Source organism: Bactrocera latifrons, unplaced genomic scaffold (assembly GCF_001853355.1).
Source record: "Bactrocera latifrons isolate USDA-ARS-PBARC rearing strain unplaced genomic scaffold, ASM185335v1 scaffold_206, whole genome shotgun sequence".
Taxonomy (NCBI): Eukaryota; Metazoa; Arthropoda; class Insecta; order Diptera; family Tephritidae; genus Bactrocera; species Bactrocera latifrons.
In genome coordinates this window covers 8,735-36,552 of record NW_017535586.1, presented here as the reverse complement: position 1 = coordinate 36,552, position 27,818 = coordinate 8,735, and the positions used below count along the sequence as shown (strand labels likewise).

The 27,818-nt window shown below is 32.1% G+C and overlaps 5 protein-coding genes across 9 annotated transcripts in view; 1 reads left to right on the top strand and 4 right to left on the bottom strand.

Moving 5' to 3' along the window:
* Nucleotides 1-177, bottom strand: part of LOC108968176 — a 6,932-nt gene extending 6,755 nt beyond the window's left edge. The window contains exon 1 of the mRNA XM_018931991.1: nt 15-177. The gene's annotated coding sequence lies outside the window, so the exon portion shown is untranslated. The remainder of the gene's footprint in view (nt 1-14) is intronic.
* Nucleotides 178-4,562: 4,385 nt separating this feature from the next.
* On the bottom strand, nt 4,563-6,636 carry LOC108968177. 2 transcript variants are annotated; one of them, XM_018931993.1, is made up of 3 exons: nt 5,974-6,636; nt 5,241-5,510; nt 4,563-5,177 (listed from the first exon to the last, which is right to left on the bottom strand). In XM_018931993.1, exons 1-3 carry the CDS (start codon nt 6,418-6,420, stop codon nt 4,968-4,970), a joined length of 927 nt encoding a protein of 308 aa, XP_018787538.1. In that variant the 5' UTR covers nt 6,421-6,636; the 3' UTR covers nt 4,563-4,967. The 2 variants fall into 2 exon arrangements, with proteins under 2 accessions (XP_018787538.1, XP_018787539.1); XM_018931994.1 differs by having other exon boundaries at nt 4,563-5,156.
* A 2,142-nt stretch (nt 6,637-8,778) lies between these two features.
* LOC108968175 lies at nt 8,779-11,528 on the top strand. Of its 2 annotated transcripts, XM_018931989.1 has the most exons (3): nt 8,779-8,874; nt 9,352-9,434; nt 9,612-11,528. In XM_018931989.1, exons 1-3 carry the CDS (start codon nt 8,819-8,821, stop codon nt 11,471-11,473), a joined length of 2,001 nt encoding a protein of 666 aa, XP_018787534.1. In that variant the 5' UTR covers nt 8,779-8,818; the 3' UTR covers nt 11,474-11,528. The 2 variants fall into 2 exon arrangements, with proteins under 2 accessions (XP_018787534.1, XP_018787533.1); XM_018931988.1 differs by having other exon boundaries at nt 9,352-11,528.
* A 2,245-nt stretch (nt 11,529-13,773) lies between these two features.
* LOC108968239 (enhancer of mRNA-decapping protein 4 homolog) lies at nt 13,774-21,868 on the bottom strand. Of its 2 annotated transcripts, none has more exons than XM_018932150.1 (14): nt 21,360-21,868; nt 21,092-21,297; nt 20,624-21,006; nt 20,301-20,554; nt 16,814-17,850; nt 16,509-16,706; nt 15,988-16,173; nt 15,655-15,942; nt 15,389-15,593; nt 15,083-15,323; nt 14,859-15,024; nt 14,587-14,804; nt 14,217-14,509; nt 13,774-14,157 (listed from the first exon to the last, which is right to left on the bottom strand). In XM_018932150.1, exons 1-14 carry the CDS (start codon nt 21,560-21,562, stop codon nt 13,971-13,973), a joined length of 4,065 nt encoding a protein of 1,354 aa, XP_018787695.1. In that variant the 5' UTR covers nt 21,563-21,868; the 3' UTR covers nt 13,774-13,970. The 2 variants fall into 2 exon arrangements, with proteins under 2 accessions (XP_018787695.1, XP_018787696.1); XM_018932151.1 differs by having other exon boundaries at nt 15,655-15,933.
* A 1,476-nt stretch (nt 21,869-23,344) lies between these two features.
* LOC108968165 (ralBP1-associated Eps domain-containing protein 1) lies at nt 23,345-27,338 on the bottom strand. 2 transcript variants are annotated; one of them, XM_018931972.1, is made up of 10 exons: nt 27,138-27,338; nt 26,883-27,074; nt 26,354-26,803; nt 25,795-26,090; nt 25,360-25,735; nt 25,129-25,308; nt 24,903-25,065; nt 24,322-24,830; nt 24,150-24,227; nt 23,345-24,088 (listed from the first exon to the last, which is right to left on the bottom strand). In XM_018931972.1, the coding sequence occupies exons 2-10, from the start codon at nt 27,027-27,029 to the stop codon at nt 23,447-23,449; spliced, it is 2,841 nt and encodes a 946-aa protein (XP_018787517.1). In that variant the 5' UTR covers nt 27,030-27,074; nt 27,138-27,338; the 3' UTR covers nt 23,345-23,446. The 2 variants fall into 2 exon arrangements, with proteins under 2 accessions (XP_018787517.1, XP_018787518.1); XM_018931973.1 differs by having other exon boundaries at nt 24,322-24,827.
* Between the last annotated feature and the right edge of the window lie 480 nt (nt 27,339-27,818).

Below are 27,818 nucleotides of genomic sequence, written 5' to 3'. Positions count from 1 at the left end.
TATGCCACACTTACCTTACAGAATGTATAGTTATTACAATTTGTTTACAAATTTAATACGATTAAAACAATTAAACTTTGTTTTAGCAGAAATCACTTTTCTATCTAGCGTTGAATATTCAACACCTCAACTTTATGCCTAGAATTTTTTCTTTATATTGCTGTTCACACTGTTAACTATGCTGGCAATCTGACGCAGTATCAATCGCTACCTAGCTTTTTATACAGAATAGCTCGAAAAGTCGGTTAGCTTACATGCGCACCCGCAACATTCACGTCAACATTAACGATGTCTGCATAAATGTGTAGCATGGCCGATAAATCCATCGTAGTCGAAATGCAAAAGCAACACTTAATATGAAAGATACCAGCAGGAACAATCGGCAACTCGATGTAATCACCTCGAACTCGATTCATTATCATTTCCTACTAGATTGGAGTATAGTATATAATTATGTGTGACACTGTTAATAGGGTTGTAAAACCTGTATTTGTATGTGTAATGGACATGCATCCTCTTCTTATAAGCTGAAAATATGAAGTGTAAATACATTCATTTATATGTACGAGTGTGTGTTGTTGCAACTTTTATTGGAAACATGTTGCTTTGACTTTGTTCTGTGTTGGGAGTAACGAATACTTAGTAGCTTGATACCTGTTGCGTGTACTTCTTTCCTGTCAATAAAAATGTTAACTGAAACACAATGTTGTAATGATTGCACCAAAATTTTCAATAAATAAATTAATCACCTAAATATAAATTTTTCGTCAATTACGGATATGAATTGCCTCTGACCTATGTTCTCAATTTATAATATAATATATCAACACCTGCTGTTTCCCAAACTTATTATATTAATTTGAACTCTCGCAATATATTGCTACAGAGTATACTAGTTTTTTCATCTAACAGTTGTTTGTATAACCTAAGGATAGTCAATACATAGGGATATACATATATATAAATTATCACCTTGGCAAGAAGTGTTTAAATCAGGGTGACTGCCTGTCCGCCCGTCTTACCGTGCCAACAATAACATAAATAAAAGTTGAGTTATCCTGATGAAATTTGCTATATATGTTCTTCGGAAATCAAGGCAGATCGGTATTGCAGATGGGCGTAATCGAACCACCACAAAACGCCATTAAACGAAGTCCTATAAAGTGCAATACTTAAGCACTTAATTAGGATGCATGACTGTAATAGTACAGTACAGAGGATCGGAATATCGAGGGACGTCTGTTGGCTACAAATTTTTTAAGGTAGGCCATGCCCAAAAATTGGTAAAATCGAGTGAATACTTTCCGTACACATACCCAATAAAAATAATTCGAACTTCCGATTGAGATAATACCTCAACTATCGGTCAATATGATTTCTGTGATTTCAATAATTTCTGGAAATAGTCTCTAGGTAATAACAGCGTATCTCCTTTCCTGTGATTGTAAATAATGTTTGCAATACTCGAAAATCCCATCACTTTATTATGCGAGAGTAAAACATCTTCGGTTACACCCGAACTTAGGTCTTCCTTATGTATATGTATATACATATGTACATATGATATATTACGTCACATAATTAATCGCTTTCAAACAAAAACAGATCAAATGGATTTATAAACAATTAAGGAAAGTAGGTTTGGGTTCAACTAAAGAGTTAAAGTTCTGTAAACTATTTTTACGCCTCTGTCTTAACTATAATATATAACTAGGTAATTTCATCATTATTGTTAGGTATTGCGAACTATGAATCCGTTCAGACAACAAATATAATTGAAAAAAAAATTGTGTATATGATTATGCAAAAGTTAATAATTTTAATATCTACTGAGTGATTAGTAAGTGTGTTCAGTATTAAAAAAAGTCACTTGAAATGCTTCTTTGAAACAAAAAAAAAATTGATAAATGCAAATGAGACATTATTGCAAATTCGTGGAAACGGCGCCGCTTTGTCCCTGTTTTTTTTAATTGTCTTGTAACAAACAAGTTTACTACTATATTAAGTTTTATTATTTTGAAATATGACATCATAAACTTATCTAAACTATTTAATTTTTACAGAATTAGAACTTTGTTGTTGGTTTATTAGTACAAAGTTCTGTTGGAGAAGCTACCTTAAAGAGAGGAACTACAAGTTTCCCCCCCTATAACAGATGATAACAATTCAAAACTAGTGGAGGAATTCAATGAGAACAATTGAGTAAATTAGGTACAACTCCTTTGATTTATACCTTAAAATAACTCTGACATAGGTATATTTTAAATGTTTAAGTACATCAATCAATAATTTCAATAATTTAAGTTTAAATTACATCAAACATTGCATTATAATAAATAAAAAAATTAATGGTAATAAAAACGATTGTTTTATTAGACAAAAACAAGCAATGCCCTTTTATCTATTACATATCAAAAACATGTTACAATAATACCATTGCCTTTTCATTTGAGGATACTTATACTTATAATATATCATCAATTATTGATATTTTATAAGTATATACTCTACTAGACTAGGCGAAGGAGTTTGGTGGGTGGTCCTATGTTATGCAATGTCCAATGACAACAATATGTTATTGTGACTATATTTTTTTCATATGTTTGGAACACTTCGGTCACTAGTGTTAGTTACAACGTACTTAACTTAAACTGTATATATAGTATATATGAATGTACGCATATGTACCTATATATGTCTATATGCCTAAATTCACTTAACCATCTATTCGAGGTTTGAGCCAGCATGGCAATAAAATATATATTTTTATGTTCAATTATGACTTATTAGTTAGATATCTGACCGTCAATATAACTACTCCTCGTCTTCTACCATTACTGAAAATTCATAAGTACTTTACAACCACAAGTGTATTGCAAACTTTGCATCATTATGCAAGGACCGCTTCAAAGAACTCGTAGAATAAAAGTGATGTCACGTTTACTTGTTGTGTTTGTAAAAAGAAAAGAATGTCCTTTTCTACTAAGAATTTGTATTATACATACATACATTTACTCTAAGAAATATACATTACGGATATATTCTTGTACATTTGTATGTATCTTAACACATTAACAACGATGTTCGAATGTTGTTATCAATGGCGACTCCTCTTTATGGCTGAGGAATACATTAAAAAGTTTTATTGGTTCATATAGTTAAGCATCAAGAGGAAAGCAACATTCCATGTTAGTCTATGAATTACAATATTTAATATGTAAATACTCCTGTGGATAAATTTACTATTAGAAACTTTGTGTATAACAATTCAAAGCATTACACCGTACACATGTTCTTACGATCGCTTTTAGCTTAAAAATGGAGTAATGGTATTATGTTGAAAACAATTAAAAAAAAAAAAAACGAAGTATTACAGCACAAATGCAAAAGATTCCGTACTAGAATTGCAGAAAATATATCCTAAAATGAAAATGTCTTGGATACAAGCACTTGCTTCCGATCGATCAGTTTGTATGTATGGTAGCTATATGCTATAGTTATCCAATCTACAAATTTTCTTTGGAGATTGCATCATTACCTTAGGCAATAACCTATGCCCAATTACGGAAAGATCTTGTCGAATACAAATTTTCCATACAAGCACTTGTGTACAATTGTTCAGTTTGTGTTCAGCTTTATGCATATTGACCCGGCCTGAATAAAAGTTGAAAATTGCACCCTCGGCTTAAATAATAAAAAATATTTGCAGGCAAGCTTGATCCTCTCATTGATTTTGTAAGGCAGCAACATGCTTTAATGCGAAAAAAGACGTGTGCAAAATTTCAAATCGATATCTCAAAAACTGAGCAACTATCTCTATATATACATACAACGGACAAACGGACGAATAAACAGACGAACATGTATAAATCGGTCAGGTGATTATTTATATTTTATAGATCCTCTCCTAGAAAGATACCAAGAAAAATAAAAGCGTGAGAACGAGCTTAAGCAACGGGCAAATATAAAAGGACATTAAAAACCATTAGTATTTTCGTTATTTCATAAGTTAATTTTCTTATATTTTCAAACGCCCCTTGAAGTTTTATCCTAAAGTCGGATTTAACGTAAACAAGCTCTTTTTAATTTAAGCCATGTTCAAAACATTTTACTTTTCCATGTATTAAATATGGGATTTTTCGATCTATTGCAATAACTTTTTTTATATCCAAACAAGCAAATCTACAACTTTGAAAAATAGATACTCTAACACGAATTTTCCCGACCTAATAAAAAAATTATAATGATTTTTATCTGAGAATTTCTTTAAACTTTTTTTTTATGTACATAACTTTTTTCACATAACTTTTAAATATATGCTTTTATGTAAAAATCATTACAACTTTTTTAGAGAACGACAGGAAAATTGTGTAGTAGTTTAGTTTCCTCGTGTAGATAATTAAAGTAATTTTTTTGCCCACGCTTTGCCTACGATAAGTAGATAAATACATACTTAGGCAACAAACAGAATGAAAGTCATAAATTAATCAAAAGAGAAGCCACACAAACAATTTTTTTACAAATAAATTTATTATAACATGAATAGAAATAGGTGTCACATCTATATCCTAAAATATATTATAATTTATAAGGGTTGCACATACTTGCTTATTTTCTGCAAAAATCATTATGGAAAATATGATGAACGTATGTAATTTATGGAAATGTTGAGTTAATTCGTCACAATTCCGTACATATTTATTCATAAATATTTATAAGCAGTGATCCTTAATGGTACGTTGGAATAAATTTGGAATTACCAGAATATGTATTTGTATAATGGTTTCTCATTTAAGCATGGGAATGTGCATGTGTAGGTACGTATATGTATAAGAAAAATGTGTACGTATACATTTACAATGTTATATGCGTACTACATATGTATATATTCATATTTATAACATTCGAATATATGCCTTTTCAAATACATATATTTCACATTTTAACTATTTGTAGCACTTTTACTTTTAGAAGCAGCTTACTGCATTGAAATAACAACGCCAGTATATACGTCCTGTATTCCCCATTCCGTTTCGACCAATAATACCATTTAAATCACCAGAATCGTCATCTCTTGCCGCAGCACCCGTAAGCATCGCTACATCTTCGACGTTGCCAAGGTTTCCTCCCAAATCCAAGTTATTGCTTCCTCTTCTCTGAAAGCTCTTTGCCATTAACTGAAAATTTCTCACACACATGCCCAAATCTCAATGCAATTATGCTTTAATTACCCAACTTACAGTTTCACCAGTGGCACGATTTATGGAATTTAAATCTTTAAAATCGTAATCCATCACAACTGAAGGATCATCATCGCTGTACATATGATTACCATTGATTTGCTCATAATCATCATCATTATTAGGATTAATATCCCCTTTCATGTTGGCGTTTTTATCGTTCTGTTCTGCATAAAAATCGCTTATTTTACGACGTTCTTTTTCTAGAGCATGATGCAAAGCAACCATGAGTCGGTCTAACAAAAGAGCAGCTCGCTTAGGTACTACCATCTAAAAAAGTAAATTTAACCTTTGACGTATAAGTAATTGGTAATTTTGGTATAGGTATGTTACAGTCAACTACATGCAGAAGCAGAGTAAAGTTTCATTAAATATTGCTATGTATGTATATATGTATGTACATACATATGTACCTTGTAAACAGTAGAGCTTTAACATAAAAATGTTTATGAATGTATGCAATGTTTTAAATCTTCATTTTCATTCAGAACAATTGACAATAGAACCTCATTGGTGCGATAGTAAAGATAATAACTTAGTATTTGCTTTGACAACATCGGATAATGGTCAATGATTAAGTTACTTTTATGTGAAAATATTTGGAGAGACTCTTATCCAATTACTGGGAAGACTAATTTCAATTGTATCAAAGCGTACATGTAATGGTTTGATCTAGACATGCTTATTGGAGTGACAACGGCTATCTTCATTATTATCACTAGCAATAACTCACCGGATACTCATCATAACTGGCTTCGACGCGATCATCAAGACTAAAAATTTCCTCAGGCTGACCACTACCAATACGTCGTTTGTTGTTGGCAATTTGACTGTCTTCGATATCACCCTTGCTAGTATTGCTAATTACTCTCTTCTCAGTAGCGGCAATACTGTTCGTTTTGCCGCCTGTTGAATGTGCCGCGTTTATTAGATAGTTTGCGTCATCACTATTTTGTGTTAGATGATTTGCTGATATATGACAACACATACGTAAGTCGACATATTGCAGCAGTACGAATGCAATTAAAAGGAAAGCATATTGTTTTTGCGGTGTTCCAACGGAGACTTGGATATTGGAATAATAACGTTCACGTAAAATTGAAAATACATGAAAAAATGTCTGTTGTCCTATATTACTCTTAATTTTCAACATATATACTTTCAATGTTTTATGATGCATTTCCAATCATTTATTAGTTCAGTATGTATATCAGAAATATGGTTTCAAAAACTAAAGAAATTTCACGTCAAAAATTATGATGAAGAAAGGATATATAACACTAATTCGATTACAATATTAAATAGAGGAGACCTCTAACAGTTTGTCCAGTACTTTCCATAAATATTTTATATTTACTTTCGAAGTTTTACAACAACTGTTTCAGGATTTTTTTAATCCATCTGTTTGAATGGTAATATTTAGTTGCACTGGTGCTACAACGACTTTGGTCCTGTCTTTTTATAGTAGAACTTCTTTACTATGTTTGTGTATCCTATGCATATATATTTACACATATCGGAAGTACATATGTATTTACTTTGCATTCTTATTTTTATGGTCATTAAAACATGTTTTTTCCATAGCAGCTTCTTAAGTCATTGTCACATCAAACAGAGAAATGCTTTTTCAAAATTATCCGTCTTTTCGATATATACATATATTTTTTGCTTATAAATCATCATGTTTCTGTGGTTGTTATAATTAATAATGTATCCGATGCAGTATGCTGTAATACATATGTACATATGTATATGTATTTACATTCATGCATACATGTGTGTGCGAGTTGGTTTCAACTGGGTTGTAATAGTAAGGACTTAACATCAAAAAAACAAAAAACATTTTACAACGTATTCTGAGCGCCTTAAGCGTTTGGAAAAAAGCGCTGTGGCTTTTCGTCTTGTTAACGTGCGAGACCATTTTCAATAAGTGCATACATTTTTCTACTTATTGTCAATATGAGTCCGCACATTAAATACAATATAAGTAATACAAATATGAACCCTGTATCAAGTCCACTAGTAATAAACGACTTTGCAACTAGTATGAACAAATGGGTCGAGCGAAACATTGTTCAAAGAAAGCAAGATTGTACGTTCAAAATTTTGCTAGGAAAGGGTCACGCGAAAAGGCAAACATACATATGTGGGAAAAGAGGCCGCGCACGAAAAACGACGACGAAAGTTATCAAAAATTTGCAAGATTGTGGATGCGCGGTCAGTTCGTTGAAACCTTCAAGAACGACAAGACCACGAATTCTGGAGAAAAACTCTTTGTCCCGAAAGGTAGCAATGCTGAGCAAATTTTTCAAATTAGTACCATTGATGATTCTAAAAATAAGATTAGAAAATTGTTATATAATTGGTATGAATCTAATGATTTCCTTTATAGTTTAATTTTATATTTGTGGACGTACACCTGATATATTTCTTGACTAATTTGAATCCTCACTGTAGATATTTATATATGGTATATATGTTCGTGCTCGTTTGTATGTTTAAAAACGGTCGTTAACACCGACTACCATCCGACTTCAGTTTAAACTTAATATTATTCACTCTTGTTATTACCAGCAATAACTTTTTAATTTTTTCTTGATTTTTATTAGAACATTTTAATATGATTTTCAGGGTATGAAATCAACCGGAATGTCGGAAATCACAATATTGAGCATACTGATGCTAGAGAAATACAGACCTTCATTTATTTTTGATATTGTGGTAAACAAAAGTATGTTAGACAACATATTATATTTCCACGCAATTGTTATAAGACACCTTACACTTTGATAATAGACTTGGTCATAATAATAAAGTCGACTACCCTTAAGACACATTTTAAAATAAATGAATGAAATTCATCCTAAATAAGAGATCGATGTCCCGAAAAGTAAAACACTTGAATTATGAAATTAAAATTGTTAAGGTAAATTAAATAATTTCGTACTGTGAAATACATCTTTAACATATGATATGAGAATTTACCGGAATATTTCACAATTTTCTATTTTATATGGGGTTTAAAACTTCCAATGAATTACCAAATGAATAAAAAACTTTGCAGAGATTCGTGATTTTAAAACCCGACTTGTGAATATTATCAATCTTTAATTGAGGTATTGATCAGATGAAACTAATTTGAAATTTTGGCTTTTCGATTTGATTGACGGTTTATGTAAATTGGGCGAATTTGTGGTTTGATATGATAATAATATTTTATAAATTATATAACGTTATACGCATCTCTCCTTCAACAACGAATATAACAATAGTAATGCACAAATCGCGCTAATCATATCTCATCTATAAACAAATGGTATGTAAACAAACCTAATCGACAGAGTATCTGTTGTTATATCTGATCCCATCAAAATATGTAAATACCAACTCAAACAATAAATGTCCTGTAATTAAGCTAGAAAAAATCGCAGCATCCCTGTTCGTTTCTTTGAGCATGCGCTCGAACAAAATTTTATTTACCAGATTAAAGGAAACGTCAGAAAGAGAACTCAAAGGCTCGGCATTAAATAAAGTAAATTTTAGTTAAAATTAAGTAAAATATTGTCAATAAAGGAGAAATGCAGGCATCCCATTACGATAAAAATAAACTAAAATACCACGATGCGAGCTATGAGTAAGCAAATTATCAGTAAATGCAAAAAATTATTTATTCGTAATACTAGCATTTCCTTTTGTGTGACAAGAAAAATAATGGTACTAAGAAAAAAATCATATACATTCATATATTTGTATGCATTAACACTAACTTTCGGGAATTAGTAAGTTTATGCCTTCTAAAAATAAGTATATGTAATAACTATTTATCAAATATTATATTTAAGGAAAGGCAAAAATATAAGATGGATTATGAGAAAGTATTCATAAAATTTCCGTGCTTATTCTAATTTTACTTAAAAATTATTATTGTCTAGTGGCGGTGAATTACTGGAAAATGATGTGTTTATATTTATGTTGAATGGTCTTTCTTGCTACACATCTTTATTTTATATATACATATATTATAACTACCTTTTCTTTGACTCATTGTACTCATTGTATATACGAGATGTTTAATATTTGTTATTTTTATTTTTATTTTTATTTTTTATAGGCGAAAATATCTGTTGGACCCGAAATATATGATGAAACGAGATCTCCAACACTATTACCGGTACTATCACAGCTCGGACAAAGGTCGATTTAATTGTAAAAAAATCATATTTATTATATTGTGTGTATGTATTTTTGGATATCTATTCGTGGATTACAATATTCGTACAAAAATCATTAAATTTCGGGATCGTTTCGAATTTATAGCTCGAATTGAATCACAGTATAACGTTAGCCAAACCTATTTTGTAAACACTCCAGGTTGCCGCATTCCACATTTTGAAGTGACCAACTATCGATTAATGCAATATATGGGATTACCACCAAATCTGACTTGCAAGAAAGCTATAACCCGAGCAAGCGAGGTAGGTTCACGTGTTTGGTGGACCATAACCGACGAAGAATTAATGTTTTATTATAAAATAAACGATACCAGAAACATCAATTGCAACTATAGTCCGCTAAAACACCACTACAAAATTTCAACTAGTACATTCGGTGATGTAGTTCCATTCAAGTTGCTTTTCAACCAGTCTATTGAAATCGCACCCGAAATAGAATTTATACGAGTTCGTTGCTCAGAAAAACATAGACAATATTTTTATGAAGACTACCACTTTTTTGCTGTAAATAAAACACAACCAAGAACGAATTATTTTGCGAAAAGTGAGAAAAATAAAATTAATAGAAGGGTAAGAAGAGTTAAAAAAAAAGAAAACTTCAGTGACTACTTACATGAAAGGGATGATGATATAAATGAGTCTACACAGCAGCTTTCTATAATGATTTTAGGAATTGACAGTGTATCACATTTAAACTCTTTACGATATATGAAGCGTACTGTCGATTACATTCGAAAGCGCTTAAATTATGTTGAGTTTTGGGGTTTTAATAAAGTGGGTGACAACGCCTATTCCAATCTAATTCCACTTCTTACTGGCCTCGCTGCAGATGAGTTGAAATTATCTTGTACGCGGGCAAAAAAATTACACTTCACTGAATGTCCATTTATATGGAAACGATTCAAAGATGCAGGATATATGACTTCGTTTCTTGAAGATGTCGCTCGAACCAGCCTTTTCAGTATGGACACAATTTTCAGTCATCCCCCCACCGACTATTATATACGCCCCGTTGTTATGGAAATGGAGAATCATATTGGTTATTATTACTCCGTTAGCGTTAATTTATGTATGGGAGGAAGACGCACAATTGATTTGGTACTCGAAATGATCCAAAAGCTGAATCCATTCCTTCAAAAAGAAAATTTCTTTTCATTCTTTTGGCTTGCGTCCATGACTCACGACTTTATATATATGCCAAAATTACTGGATAATGATTTTGTTAATTTATTTGAGCATTTCCAAGAAACTGGGATTTTGAATAAGACAATAATTCTTCTGACAAGCGATCAGGGCTTACGCTGGGGCTCATTTCATGGAACATACCAAGGTATGATGGAAGAACGACAACCCTTACTCATAGCCATTTATCCGTCATGGTTCAAACAAAGGTATGCCGAAGCTGTTGCTAATTTGGAAATCAATGCCAAACGATTAATAACTGCCTATGATGTATATGCGACATTTTTGGATCTACTTAATTTACATAATTTGCAACCATCAACGTTAAAGGCCCGCTCTAAAGAGCTCCATGATTTTGATACTATTCCTAGAGGTATTAGTTTATTTCTTCCTGTACCTGAGACCCGCACTTGTGAAAACGCGGGTATTGCTTCGTACTGGTGCACATGCTATCAACGAACCGAAATGCCAACGAATGATGTACGGGTGCAGGAAGCGGCCCGTTATGTGGTCAAATTAATCAACGAACAATTGAAACCGTATCCACAATGCAGGATACTTTATTTAAACTCTATACTGGATGCAGTTTTGTTGGCACCCCATTATAATATTATCAAAGAAGTTAAGGATGATTATGCTAATGACATTTATTTAAGATTGCAAACTAAACCTGGATTGGCAGTATTTGAGTCAACGGTACGTATATCAGGGTATACAAAGAGGCTTACAGGCTCTATAACAAGGCTTAATTTATACGGAAGTCAAAGCTATTGTATAAATATAGATACACTTAAAATGTATTGCTATTGTCATAGATAAAAAGCATTTGCAATAAAACTACCATCAAATATCTCAAAAGCTACTTAAAATAAGCAACAAAAACATTACTTCTGTTTGAAAAGAGATTAAGAAATAATTAAACATAAGCATCTACTTAAATAAATACACATATGAACGAATCAATATATACCTATCTAATTTTTAAAAATGGGTTTATAGCACTTGAAAGCATTTTATTTTTAAAAACAAACAAGTAGTTATTTAATATTTTCAAATTTAACAACTTTTAAATTAAACGAAAATCTAATTATTCATCACCGCTATAGTAAAAGGTATGGGAAACTTTTACCGCGTTAAAATAACTGATTTATGACGCTATATACATATCGTCACCTAAAATGCAAATTAACGTATCATCAAAAAATTCTCGAAATTCAGTATCTTATTGATTACGATTCACTACTTCAAATTACATACATAATATTACATATGTCCAACATTTTCAGGCTTTGCGCTCATATATGAACCAGTTTAAACCAATATTAAAATTTTTTTTCACTCTTGTTCCATTTTATTGCATGTTTCATTCACGCCACTGTAAATTTTCGAAAATGTTGTTATTATTATTTTGCATTTTAAGTGACGATATGTATGTTGAGAAAATGTTGAATAACGATCATTACAATAAATGTATACGTACAAATACATATGTATATGCGTATGTATGGACCAAAAATAGTAATAGAAATTTCTTCGATATCATTTGACTGTGATATAATAATACATACTCTCACAGCAGTTATCTGGGAAATACAAAAAAAAAATATTAGTATGCGTAGTGCATAAATTTATAAATTTTATTAAAATATTTTTCGCAAAATCTATTGGAATCCTCATCAGCAATTCATAACGTTTTTTTAAACTTGCCCATGGTTTTTTATATAACGGGTGTTAAAAATCTTAATATTTGTATTGCAAGATATTCGTGCCCATCAAATCAAAGTATGATTTAGTTCTTCTTCTAAGGTATTGTTAGCAAATTAAAATCTTCGACTCAGAGTTTTTCATGAATAATCATCAATGTTCAATACGTAGTACATTGCAATCGACCTGCAACATTTATAGTAACATAAGTTTATGTATAAGTGAGTTTAAGTAGGTAAAATCTTGAACACACTATAATAACAGTACCATAAAGCGATGGAAGAGGAAGATATATTAAAATCGATGGACCTGGAGCTATCGTTAGAAAATTTCGATGAAAAGTAACTTACCAAAAACAAAACTGGTTGGTAGATAATTATTATGTCGAGAACTATCATTCACCTCTTATTTCAGGGTTTCTGACTAACGCAACGTTTATCTCTTGAATTGAATAGTTCACTTTAAAACAAGCTTTTCACTTACAGGGTTAACGAGCGTTTTAATTTTATTGGTCAGCTAATACAAATAAAATCAGATGATTTCGAAATTTCTTGTGAAACTAAACCCAAACACGTAGAAGCGTCCTTAGAGAATCTATCCACTCAAAACTTTTGCAAATCTTTATACAAAAGCGAAGAGAAATCAAAATGCATTTTTTGGGTGATAAACCAATACGAATACATTGTAAATAACCCAAAAATCATCAAAATGGAAACAGAAAATTCCTGAGAAAAAGAAAATACAACTGATTTAGACATTATGCACACAAATAGAAAATATATTTTCATCGGTTGAAATCTAAGGAAATAACCAATTTAATCATAAACTAAAATTTCAAAAGCCTATTTAATTTTTTCGCGTGGTAAATTTATTGTTATTATTTTTAAGACTTCAAATCGACAAAGCTTATGATGAAGCTAATGATAAGGTCCGTAAGATAAGATCAAGAAGATATCTGTCAAACTGATAAAGTACATCAACAGCCAATCTAATCCAAACTCAATTAGAGAATGAGTCATTCTACAACGGAGAAAGAAAGAAGTTAACCAAAAAAAAAAATTATTTATCATCGCTAACATGCATATCTAACTCTTTGACTATTTTAATATATAGCAGCTCACGCATAATCGACAATGTGCAGTTCTTATTAAAGTGAACTATAGTGAACTGTACAGAGCTTCGGTCATTTCGTATTGAAAATTAAAGAAACAGTGTAGTATGATAAAATGTATATTTTAGTATTATTTTTTTGTAAAAAAAAAACGTGGAATCATCAAAAAATCCTAAATGCAAATGTCTATTCTTCACAGTCGTAACAAAAAATGAAAATACAGTTACAAAAAAAAAATGTGTTAAAACACAAATACATACTCTACTTAATACTTATAAATAAATGATTGGAGTTCTATAAAATGTACAGAATACGTCACTTTAAGAAACTATTTTAAGTTTTTAATTTATTTGCATTTTTCAAAAATTCTCTTTCAACGAAATTTAGTTAGGATTGATGACCATTTAATTGATATACATATAAGTTAATATTTTTGTAGGCAGAAACAAAAATTGCTGGTGATGTTATTTTAGCTTATGAAGTGGGGACATAAAGTGTGGATTAAAATTGATCCATATATGTTTGAACAGCTTTCATTAGCATACGCACGTTGCTGCATTGTTGATTTTTAGGATTGTTAACCAAAAATATTTGGCAATTACGGAATAATTCTTGCAATACTTTTGGTGCATGTTCACGCGTAATTGAATCCATTGGATTAATAGCGAGTAAAGCATCAGCTAAATAACTGAAAGAACAATATGATTATTATTTTTTTAGAAGGTTATGAAAGTTTTTACGACTCACTTTTGCTTTAATTCATTGTGATTACTCATGTCGGCCGATATCTGTTGAATAAGCGATAATAAAACTTTCTGTTCCAAACGGCAATCTGGTGTAAAGACTGCGGTATGGTCAGCGTTTTTGAGGGTATATTCTACTAAGTTCAAATCATTTGCAAGTAGGGCTTGATGAAATGCTTTATTGAATTGTCCTTGATGGAGCAATAGTTTTATAGTGTCTTTCGCATCATACATCGGAGCTGGTGTATTAGTTTGAGAACGAATCGCAGTTGTTTGATTTTCAAAACATCTCCTTATCTATAGACACAGTAAACAATTGTTATTATATACATGCACATATATATATGTATATTTCAATGAGATAAAAGAATTACCTCAGAACGAATAGTTTCATGTATTTGTCGGGATAAAATTATTTCTAGTCCTTTTACATCCTTTCTTGTCTCAAGCAGGGCTTCTGTCACAGTATTGCGATGCTTGAGTAATATGGAATCCAAATGCTGACGAAAGCCCGAAAATTTATTAAGCACCTCTTCTGTAGAGTCTTGCATAGGTTGTAAATGTTGCAGATAGTTATCAAACTGTTCCATAACTGTTAAAAATTGCATTACATTTCTAATTTAATTTGAAAATATTTGCAACATACATTCTTTTATTCCAACACAAAAGGCATCGTGCAGTTGTTTGAACATGTGTTGAGATGACTTTTCATAAGCAGGTATTAACGAACTGGACATAGATTCAATAAATGCAGCTTCTAAACTACCCTGTATACCCACCAAAACGGATTTACCAATAGTATCAATTATGTTCTAAAAAAATATAATTTAATATGTTTGCTAATCTCATAAATTTCTTTATCATTAGTACTTTGCTTTTACAAATTTGCGAAATATTTTCATTCAGCATTAAATCAAATGTGTTTAGCTTCTGACTGACATCTATTTGTAATTGCTGTTGCACATGATCAATTTTTGCAGATAACATCGGTACTAACTGACGCTGAATTTCAATATTAATAACTTTTGATACAACTTCGCCAAAGTGTGTCAAAATATATTGATTCGTAATCTGAATAAAACTGTCACGTAACTCTCTATTTTGTTGATCTCTGTTGATTAAAATCATGTTGAAATTAGTGTTAAGTTTAAGAGTCAAACATAATAGTTAACAAACCGTCCGGCCATAAATGCAGATAACTTTTTTTTGTGTTCATTTTCATATCGCTTTAGATATTGTTCCATTAGTTTAGATAGTTGCATTTCAAGTTTAAATGAAAATTCAGACATACTCTTTGTGGATGTCATTGGATTGGCCTTCCTCATGCTACTCACTTCAGCTTGTAAATGGTTTATTTGCACTGACTGAATTTTAACAAGTTCTAATAACAAAGAAAAATAAAAACGTTTTAATCTGGAACGTTTTTATTTGATTAATAATACCAATTAACTGATTCATTTTTCCGTTTAACTCCATCATATCTGTGTTGCTTTCAATCGCTTTACCTTCCGAATTGTTATTGCTACCGCTGGAAGTACTAGTAAGAGTAGAGGCACCGACATTATTATTAAGTATATTTGATGAAGCATTTACTGCCTGCGAAATTAAACTAGCCGCATTTTGTAGCTCAGTTGATTGCTTTGGTGTAGCCTTATGGGGATCTGATCCTGTAGGCCAATTCGGGATACTGGTCGTTGAATGGCATTTAGGAGCAATCAATTCTACGCATACTAAAATTATTTATAGAACTTTAAATATCTTGTTAGAAATTATACCTGTCTTATCAATTTCGGTAGACTTTGTTTGATTATCCACCTTTTTTGTACTATCAGTCTCTTCAAGCAATTCATCATCGCCACTTTCATTTTCTTGTAAAGACATTATTTCTTGGACCTCTCGGCTGGGACTAGAACCCCCGCTGGCTACATTGTCAACGTTACGACCGGAATTGTGACTGATTACTATTGATTTCGAAATTCAAGTGTTTATTACAATAACTTCAATTTGTAATTATATATACCTTAGCCCAATTACGCTCATCTTACCACTTCATTTACTTTCAACGCTACACTTCGCACTATGTAAAAAAATAGTTTATGGAAGAATAGAAACTCTTGTCTTTAATAAATTACATGCTTTTAACCATGAATTAATTCACAAAATTATAAAATATAGAAGGAATTTTAAAATTTATCAGTACAATTTTTATTAGTAAATACACATTTCAATATTTACTAAATAGGCTGAAGGAAGTGGTAGAATGTTCTTGAACGAAAGTTTTAATTTGTCTCATTACCTATGAACTTTTTCTGTGGATCTAAAGATTGTTTCAATTGCAATTTTTGATGTTCTTTGTCTTCGATTATTTTGTTATTTACCAAGTTCAAAATATTTATACTTTCTGCTTTTGGGGCTGGCGTTTGTCCCGCTACACCAGCTAACATTAAAATCGTATTCAACACTTCTGAACTAACACAATCAGAGGTTTTTTTATCTAAAAAAATATATTCAATGTAATTTATTTTTAATTAAACAAAAAAATAATTTTCTCAATTCTATACAGAAGAAAATAAATAATATTACCTAATTGATCTATCTTACCATTTAAATTAGCACTGAATGCATCCGGTGTCATAAGATTTATTTTTGTAAAACTTGTTTTGCTTGATTGAGGAGACGCAGAACAAGACCTATTATAAGTTACGTCGTCCATTATTGCAGAAGTTGCTGCTCCAGCAACAACTGAAGAAGGGGTAGCTGTTTGAATATTTATTTTATTAGTAGCGTTAGTTGATGGAATTGCAGCAATACCGAGTATTGATTCCAAAGAATTGGTCTCGTTATAATTTTTATGTTTTACAACCTCTTCATCTACTTGTTCAGTTTTTATAATATTGTGTTTTATATTATTCGAATTCGTACTATTTGTATAACCGATTGCACCACCTTTTACATCACCTGCACTGTTAATGCAACTTCTTACACTATCTAAAAGAGATGAATCTTGGGAAGCGCTTACTCCATCACTATCATCGGATAAAGTGCTCCGCACTTCTGTATTTTCAGTAACAGATGGCTGATATAATATACGACATTCCTGCATGCTCTTCGATTGTACGATAAACATTCGCACTACTACACAATATGTAGAATTAGTCTCTTCATCGTAGTCATCAAAATCTTCGCACATATAGTTATCGTTTCCACATTTATATCGTCTTACAGCCGCGTCGACTATTGAAAATGATAGAATTCCAGAACTCAGTGGAAACTCAGATATGCTCTTTATATATACAAGATGACGTAAATTTTTCGACTGAGATTTGGAACTGCCAACACTACTACTGCTACTAATGCTGATATTTGCCAAATTATTGTTACTCTCACTATCAGATCCTTTAGCTAATGATATATTACTGTTATTTACAATTTGCATGATGTAACAAGTACGTGTGTCTAGACTCGAAATAACCAAATAGGAAGATGTTCGATCAATCTCGGCAATAAAACGTGGTAATTTTGTTTCTTCAGACTCTGTGGTAAAGTTAAGTGATTGTAGGCACTCCCAAGTACTGCAATCCCACACTTTAAATTCCGTATTATTACCAGCACCTGTGATAGCATATTTCCAATAAGTTCTGCAAAAGTTTAAATACAGTTGTCAATACCTTAGTGTGAAAATTGTTACAATAACCTACCCGTTAAATCGAATAAAGATAAAAGCAAGTTAATAATGTATTAATATTTAACAACAATGACAAATGGTCGATGAAAATATAACTCAGTAATAAGAAATGAAAGCTCCAATTTATGTAAAGGTGAACCTTTTGTTTAATAACCCTCATGGTCATACCGATTATCTAATTATTTCATCACATCCTAAATTCATATTTATGTTAACTCTTATACAAATAAAACATTTGTATATAATCTTATCTTGAATATAATCCTTTATTTTATTTTGTTAATCAAATTTTCTCTAAGGCACAAATAAAAAATGACAGAACCACAGAGTGGTGTAATTTGTAGAGTTTGCTCATAATATGGGGAAACTGTTCCTCTATGACATCGATGTCAAAGGACCGTATTAATAAAGATTAATCGATTCGCACGACAGCCGGTTCTACGTACCGGAATTGACTCGGATTTTATCCGACCAAGGGCTTTTTTTCGGCGATCTTACCCCGTTTGGATCGGTGAGTACTAGTAAAGAATAATAGATAGATATCGTTCCCACGACCGGGACAAGGACTATTAATTTACCAGGATTCTGCCGCTACAATAACAAAAACATCACAAACAGTAACGATATTAGAAAGAATAATAGTTTTCCAACAAATTCAGAACATTAGAGCAGCAAAATTTGTGTAGCAAATGAACTAAAGCAATGAGGGTTAAATATTGGTAACAGTAGCTAGTAACAACAAATGTTGTCCGTCTTGTAGGGACGTTACTTATAACCATATTTACGAACTGGACGAAGGAGTATACACTTGATCTTAATATTGCAGTCGATGGCGTAAAAATTCCGACTGTCAATAACCCTAAGATTTTAGGCGTAACTTTCGATAGTCTCTGCTCCTTCTCTCCACATACGACCACGATTATAGCCAAGGTACAGAGCCGCAAAAAAATCCTCAAGTCGCTAGCCGGCAGCACATGGGGAAAAGACAAAGAAACGTTGTTGGCAACTTACAAGGCTATCGGCCGGCCGGTCTTTAACTACGCAGCACCAATATGGTCGTCAATAACCCTAAGATTTTAGGCGTAACCTTCGATAGTCTCTGCTCCTTCTCTCCACATACGACCACGATTATAGCCAAGGTACAAAGCCGCAAAAAAATCCTCAAGTCGCTAGCCGGCAGCCCATGGGGAAAAGACAAAGAAACGTTGTTGGCAACTTAACTACGCAGCACCAATATGGTCGACTGCAGTGGTACGCAGATGAGGAAACTCCAGACCTGACAGAATACAGCACTCCGAACCACGACGGTAAGCCTCTTAATGTCTCCCATCGAACACCTACATAGTGAGACGCTAATACTCAGTTAAGGAACATAATGAACGCCTCTCCAAGCAGTTCCTGCTAGGATGTTTTCGTAGAAACCATCCTTGCAGCCATCTGCTTGGAGCGGAACCGCCTCCTAGGAGCATCAAGAGGTCATTGCTCGACCACGTCGACGACGTTGAACAGTACGCCGACCGGACCTCAGACGCAACAGACTTTCAACAGGCACTGACCGTCATTTACAGTGGAGCCATCAACACCTTCACCGACTCCCTTCCCGTGAATGGCGTTCTTGGAGGCAAACCACCACCTATTGCAGACAAAGAGCTCGAGTTGCCGCGAGAAACGCTAGTGACCCTAGCGCAACTTTTTTTGGATATTGTATACCTAACGTACATATGTCCTGCATGCAACGAGTTTCCGCATGACACTGGCCACCTCTTTGGATGCCCTACTAACCCCAATCATCTAACACGCTTTTTCCTTTGGTCCGACCCCGTCGAAACAGCACGTTCCCTGATCCTCCCGCCCCCTTACCTCCCAACGGGGATTGATAACTGTTAAAACAACCACACGCGCTATTTATGTTTAAAATAAATATGTTTGTATATATAGCCGTAAAAGATAGACATACACCATCGCGAAGTTTCTATAGACCTTTTCAATGAGTACAATACTTAGTACATTATTTTGATAAATCTCGTAGGGTTCAGCCTGCGTTTGCACTTAAGTGTAAAAAATTTAATTATTTACATCACATTAGAAAACTCAAAAAATAACCAAATTTCGCCACCATTTAATGGCTGTTATTATACATATGTCAATCACTCTAAATATTTAAAAAAAAAAAAACCGTATCGGAATCCGTTGTTTTAAAGATTTAAACATACATAGCGCATAGGATATTTTATACGTTCTTTTAAATTCATGGTAACCAGGTTTTGTAAAGCATATTTTTAAAAAGTAAATTAAGTTTTAGTAAATCATATAATACTAAAAAGATAAACAAAATGGGTTCTATGCATATAAAATATATCCTCTAGTTTCAGCAATATCAAATATAAATATCACAATACTTACTCGGAAACATTCCTAGTTAAATTGTCCAAGAAAAAGAAAGAGGAAATAGGTTTCCCATTATGGGGACTCCACTGATGTAAACAACGAGGCTCCTTGTCGTGCATATAAACTTGATAGAAACGGATGACACCATCAATACTGGCAACGCCTAAAGTTGATCCATCAGGAGAAAGGGCTACCCAACTTACGGTACTCAATTCATCGTAGACTTTAAGATAACCCATCGAAATATCATTTGGATGTATAACGCCCATCTGTATTATTTTTAAATGGAGAAATCTATAAATATATGTTTTATTTACTTTAATATATTAAACTCTTACTCCATATTCCGTTATTATAACATTTATATTAAAACATTGCAACGTCGAACCCCTCGCCCACACAATTAATTGACTATCTTCATCATCTTCACCGGGAACATCAATAAAAGGACACCATGATATTTTGTCAAATTTTGGTGTATAATTTGCCAATGGATCCTCTATTTTGACAACCAAACTGCATTGTAAATTGTCATCGACAAGGTCTATTTTATGTATATATAGAGCATTCATATCAATTGAAGCTAGTATACGTTCTCTTTCTATATGAGCAAATTGTAAATCAAGGACTTCACCGGACATTCCCTTGATGAGAGCTCGCAATACCGTCTGAGCTTTTACAACACGAACCATACCTTCCACACGCGATACTTTGTTATTAACTAAATTTTTTTTTTTTTTTGTATATAAAAAATAAATATATGTTTATATTTATATATATATATTAATTATTTCAAATATGAATACCGTTTATGACATAGGCAATATGTTTTCCGTCCATATGTACCGCTATTAAATGACCAGGATAGTTCTTCAATTCCCACTTGTAATCCACAATGTTCTTTAGTTTGACTTTTGAAGAACCATGGTCATGATTGCCAGGACTGACCACAATATTTACATTTTTTGTTGCGATTTCGTAGCTATATTGAATATCATCCGCTTTAAAATTGCTTTAAGATTGTAGAAAAAATATCATTAAATTTGTTTTCGTTAATGTTTCTGAATTAATTACATGATGCTACAATTGGAAACTGCATCACTTGATATTCCCTCTGACGTAGGATTGTCAGCTTTTTCCCCCATATATTTGGTGCTCATTTTAATTCCCTTGGTCCGACTTATTGAAGGAAGGTATGAATTTGAATAACAACGTCCTCGAAATCGTTGTAAAGAATTCTTTAAAAGCGCAATTATTGTGATCACCGATATTAACATTTACATATAAAAGCGGCGGTTTTTAAATAACACTAGTTGGGATTTTTTTAATATATATAAAAATTATGTCTACAGCTTAATATCAGCTTGAGATTACTGAAAGTTTCATAGACAATGAAGTGGACGCAAGGATTTTTATCAAGGATTCATGTTTTATCCACTTTTCGTTTTTACTTTAAATTTCTTAAGTTGATACTATGTTTTCAATTACAAAACAAGAATTACAAAACAGATTGCCTATACTTTTGAGCCTGTAATCACTATCTAAGTAGATGTTCACAAAAGAAATTTTACCAACGCTAATGGTATTGCCGACAGTTGGGAAAAAAAGTATGAACTATAATAAAAGAAAACGTCAAAAGTAGAATGCAGAGTTGCACTTCATGTTCATGTTTGGTTTACGCTTACTCTACAACACGTCTGGTTAACAGATGTAAAAAATTATATATTAATATAATATATACTAAGTTTTCGGAAATTTTCTTCACAAAATGATCAAGATTAGTGAAATAGAAAATTTAAAAATAATGATATTTACAAGTAAATATTTGTATTCATTAAAAATTTGGCTGTTGGTTGAAACTGATATAAACTTCAAAAACATTTCTCTATAAAATAAGCTATCTTAATAGGCTAAAGCAGTCACATTATTTTTACATACAGATACCTAAATATAGTAGTTGTCGTCAGAAATGTTGCCCCGGTTCAGTAACTGAAATGGAGTAAATATGTATTAGTAACACAAAGACAAAAAAATTAACGAAAAAACTATTTCCTAAGGCTAAATTCGAGGAATTGATGACCTTTATATCTTACAATCAATTGAGAAAATTTCTCCAACATATACTCTAATTGATTTTTATTAATTTAGAAATCAAAATTTGTCTCTTAATTTTAATAAATGATCCATGGCCTTTATTGATTTACATATGTATTACTAATAACATATTAAATTTATGATCTGACTTAAATTGTAATTTTTTTTATATTTAAAGGTTATAATCGTGTATAAACCTTTATAATCAATCACATATATCCAACTGTAAAACAGCTAAATAGCTTTTATATATAGTTCAATTAGTTTACTTACTAAAGTTTAATATGTAATATAAATATTTTATAATTAATATTTTAATGTATTTCCTTCATGGTATAAGAATGATCTATTTGGAATTCGGAATGAATAAGTATACATTTTTGTTATGGTATTAGTTATTTTACTTAGTAAATTATATAACAATTTTAATATATTTAAATAGCATGTCTATGGTGCTTATTTCTTATACCTACACAACTGACAAAACTAAAAGTGAATAGCAATATATATATATACTTGTATACATATATTTACATACCGTCATTTAAAATAAAAAACAATGTATCATCAAAAAAAATTTAAAAATAGCTTTTTTATTTTTTAACTACATCAAATGAAAACTTTTACGCTATATTTTAAGTATCAGTTATCAGATTATAACCCATTTATAACCAAAATTCAATTTTTGTTTCAATACGAGTAGTTTCTGTTTACCATCGCTTCTTCGTTCTCCCGAAATAAAGGTTGGGAGAGCCTATTTTTTTAAATACAGTAAGTTTAAGCTTCGGCCATCATATGCTAGTTATGGCAAGCCATTTCTTATTATAATTTTCCACTCTGTATATAAATTTACTAAAATATTCGAAAAAATACTGCAAACTTAACTGAATATCTCTTAGTCCCATTTTTATATAACATATAGCATAATTGTATATATAACATAATTGTATGTTTTATTTTATTATTGCTGAAATTATAATTATTTTAGAATTATAAAATTTAAAACTTAATGAGAGGGAAATTTAAAATAAATATAACACCAGAGTTTTTCATTCTTTCTAATGAGCTTAAACATTTGAATGTATTCCAGAGTTGCCTGACGCACCAGAAAGATTAGCAGATACTGGTTCAGAAGTGGATGAATTTGTTAGCGCTCCTATTTGTGTTTGCTGATGATTGCAGTTTCTTATTGAAAAGTCGGTTAATGCAATCGCTTCCATTTTAACTCGTAGTTCTTCTTTCCGGGTCTGTACAGAGAGTAATTCATCACTTAAATCGTTGCACAAACGCAACAAGATATTATTTTGCTCGCGAAGGTGCCTCAACACATCACCCATACAGTTATCCTGCCTAAATGACACATGTTTTAAAGTCTCGCTAATAGCATTGATACGTTCTTCATACAAGTCTGCATTTGGTAATGAGTTAACTAATTGTAAATGCTGTGTCGTTACGGCATTACCGATTGCTCCAAATGATTTAGATATTGGAGGGAGCGGCTGACTTTGTTGTATTCTATTATTCAGTTGTATAGGCGATTGTGAACTCCGTGGTGTATTTGGTTTTCTATACACTTCAAACGCAGAAACCCTTTGATTGGACTGTTGCAATGAGACACGTGTTGGGGGCATTGCAATAGTGGATAGTGATGATAATGTTTGCTGCGATTGCGGTAAAGAATACTGTTGTTGATCAGAGTCTGCGTCTTTCTATAAAAATATATAATATATTTAAAATAAAATATTACTTTGTAAAACTAATTTTTCGTACCAAATCATTATTATAAAATTGTGTGAAATCAGCAAAACCAGTAGAGGTCTGTAGATCAAAACTTGCCTGTGCTGTAATCTAAAAAAAAAATTATATGACAATGAAACATCAAACTATTATAAATCTAAATGTATACAGTTAGCAAATGTAATTAATAGTGCATTTAGTTTACCTCTGTCTGTTGATAACCCGATGTAGAAATTTTAAATTTGTTTAAATCCAAACTACTACTCCGGCCATGCCGATGGGGTCGCGGCGGTGGTAATGGAGGAGGATCGTTTTTATTTTGTAATAATTGTTGCTTTTGGCCGCTATTGACTACTTCGATGTCATCTCCGTTACCAGCGGAAAGAACTATGCTCGTAAAAGAATTGCTTGAGATTCCAGAGTTACTGCTTATACATGGCTCCCTTTGGGGTGGTGGAGGTAAGGCTCCAATATTTTTTGTTAATAATTTTTTTGCTTGAGGACGCTGTATAGCTCTTAAATCATTAGCTTGGAGAGACTCCCTATTATGTATTACAATATTTCCTGGGTTATTGTTGTTGGGATTTGATGGCATTGTAGTTGTAGAAGCAGCTGACATTTGTTTAGGACTTGTGTTTTTATTATATGGCAATTCGTGGACGTCCTGATTAACAGTTTCAGTGGCAACTATTGCATTTCCAGAAAGTGTACCTGCTAAATACCATATTTCAGAATTGATCATTATAATGAATTAATTTTTAATATTAAAGTAAAAAAATATACTACCAACTGGGGTGACTCGTAAAGGTACAGGATGCAATATTTGTGGGTCTGACACCACAGCTTGTGCAGTTCGCTGCATATCAAAATTTACTGGTTTGGGACCAGGACTGGATACATTTGATGTTGGAGATTCCGTAAACTTAGTCCATTGAGATGGTGGTATATCCTTATTTATATATAATAATGTAAATAAATTTTAAATAACTTAATCCTTTATTATTATATTTACCGTGGGAGCCCATAAATTTCGATCTTTTGTTTTATCTAAACCTGATTCAACTGTCAAGTTAGGGAGTGTGGTGCTTGACTCAACAATTGGGGAATTAGATATACTGCGATTCTTTACTGGAGGAGCTAACGATGGAGGTGTTAATGATGGCTGATTCCCTTGCCTGGATCCATTACTCGCCTATTAATTTATATAATTAAATATTTTTTGAAAGCATGGTCTTGTTCTTACTTGTGATGATGTTGACAAAGTGCTAATATCCATTCCATTTTTATCGCTAATTATTCGTTTCACAGTACTTGCTTGTGCTGCAATTACCGTATTATCAGTTTTGTCTTCTTCCTCATCATCATTTAAATGTAACAGATCAGCTTCGGGTGGTTCCAGTGTTAATTTGGCACTAAGCCGTGAGCCAAATTGCAGTATAGTTGGATGTAAACAAGATGGTAGTATGGCTGGCAAAGGTATGTTATTACGTCTCAGTACAACTAAATGCATAGCGGCAGTAAATTCAGCCAAACTCAAAGCACCATCACGTGATACGTCGCATAACTGCCAAATATGTTTCAATTCTTCAACTGGTATCCTTGATTTTTCGAAAAAAACCCTGCAAATATTTCTTTCAAAACATATTATCTTCACTTTTAAACTTTGAAATAATTTTACCTCGCTACCTGGCCGGAAATAAAACCCTTATTGTCAAGTTGTACTGATTTAAATTGTTTATAGTAATAATCGCGTTGCTCTGGTGTTATTTGGTATACACTTTCTAAATCATTTTCATCCTCACTACTATGACGATCTGAAGATTCTTCTTCTGTACCCAGTAACTGTCGATGTTCGTCTCCCAACAAACCTTGCCATAATGTTTCTTTTGCCCATTGACGATCTGTCACACTATTTGTTGGAGTGGGACTATCACTGTTTGTACTCCATGCTTCTGGTGAACCCCTGAGACGAAGCTACCGTTCGAAAAAAATGGCAAGTTGTAAAAATATTATTATTATTTTTTAAACTAATCACGGGATTTTCAATGTACAACATTTAATACATTTTACAGGAAATAATTCATAAATTCTTCTTCACCGTACTTATACGATATTTTCGAAAATTAATGTGCAACTATATAGATCTTCCATTCTCATTTAGAATATTTTTTAGTCTTTTGCGCATACGAAACATGATTATGTCTTTCTTTGTTACAAATGTATACGATATTACTTACAGTTTCATGGCCACTGCTTCCACTCTCATCTGCCCGATTGGCGCTATCCCCCTCATTCGACTCATTGTGATCAATTTCAGAATCAGTGCTTACCACGTCTCTGTTTGCTATAGCTTTCTGTAAAGTATTACCTCCACAGGATTCAACCATCCAGTCTTTTTGTTTTTGAGGTAATGAATTTTTCCGCTCAGAGACTGGAGGCGGTGGAATTATGTTTGACTCATTTGTAGACTGGTGTATTCTTGAGCCACTTGCAATAAAATCGGTAGCAATATTACTTGGCGAATCTTTCCAGCTGAAACGTGGTAATGGCAAATGAAGATCTGAAGTAATGATCTCTTGCCTCAGTTGTAATCCTGCTTGAAATGCAGCAATAAGTTTTAAGCACGAATAAAATTGTGCTCGAGACATATGTATAGCTGATGGAGGTATACCGACGAGTGCAGTTATCTAATTAAAAAAAAGGATTTTTTTTTACTTTTAGCAAATAGAAATTAAGAAAGAAAGTATTTTATTTAATTTTAAATACCTCTAAAATTTTATCATTTTGCAAATTCGCTGAACGATACAGTTCCATAGCCTTTAATATTGATATTTTACCAACTTTTTCCACGTCACAACAAAGAAACAAATCGCTAAAGTAGCGCGATTCAGTTTCACTAAGGTGAACTTCCATTATACAATTATCTCCTTATTACTTGCTGCAATTAGTGTAGGATCGCTGCAAACAAAATTTTGAACAATTTTAATTAATTAACTCTTTTTAACTTATCAAATATGTTACCACTCTCGACTACGTCACGATAATTTATCAAAATATCCTTTCTAGTAGTTCTCCTCCCTACTATACTTTTACTTTAAAGGCGTAAATCTTACTTAATACTTGTAAAATAAAAGGATTTTAGATTCTATTAATTTGAGAACAAAGCGAATAGTTTAAAATAACCAATTGTTTTCTTCGTTGGAATTGTGCAAATTATAAATCTTTTTTCTTGTTATATTTTCACACGATGAACTGTCAATTTATGACACTTTTAATAGCAATGAACTTTTTATTACGTCCGTGTTGCCAGATAATGCTAGAGGTATTTTTTTTACATTCACTATCTATTTATTTATGCATATTATCAAAAGCTCAAAATTTTAGTTATTACAAAAAATCTTTCAAGTAGCAAAGCAAATTATTAGTAAAAGAAATATTTAAGAATTTATAAGAAAAGATCCATTTAATATATAAAAATTCCAACAAAGTTATTGCCGTTGCATGACCATTAGATATCAGAGGTATTCGCTTGCTCTCGCAAAACTCTTGCACGGTGCAAGAATTTCACATATTTCTTCTTGGTGCACCGACACAACAACAAACACACGCAGAAAACTATTTGCAATGGCTGTAAAATATGTCAGACCAAAACCCATGTATATTCCCGCGCAATGTCACGCAAAAATATAATTGCAACAGGCA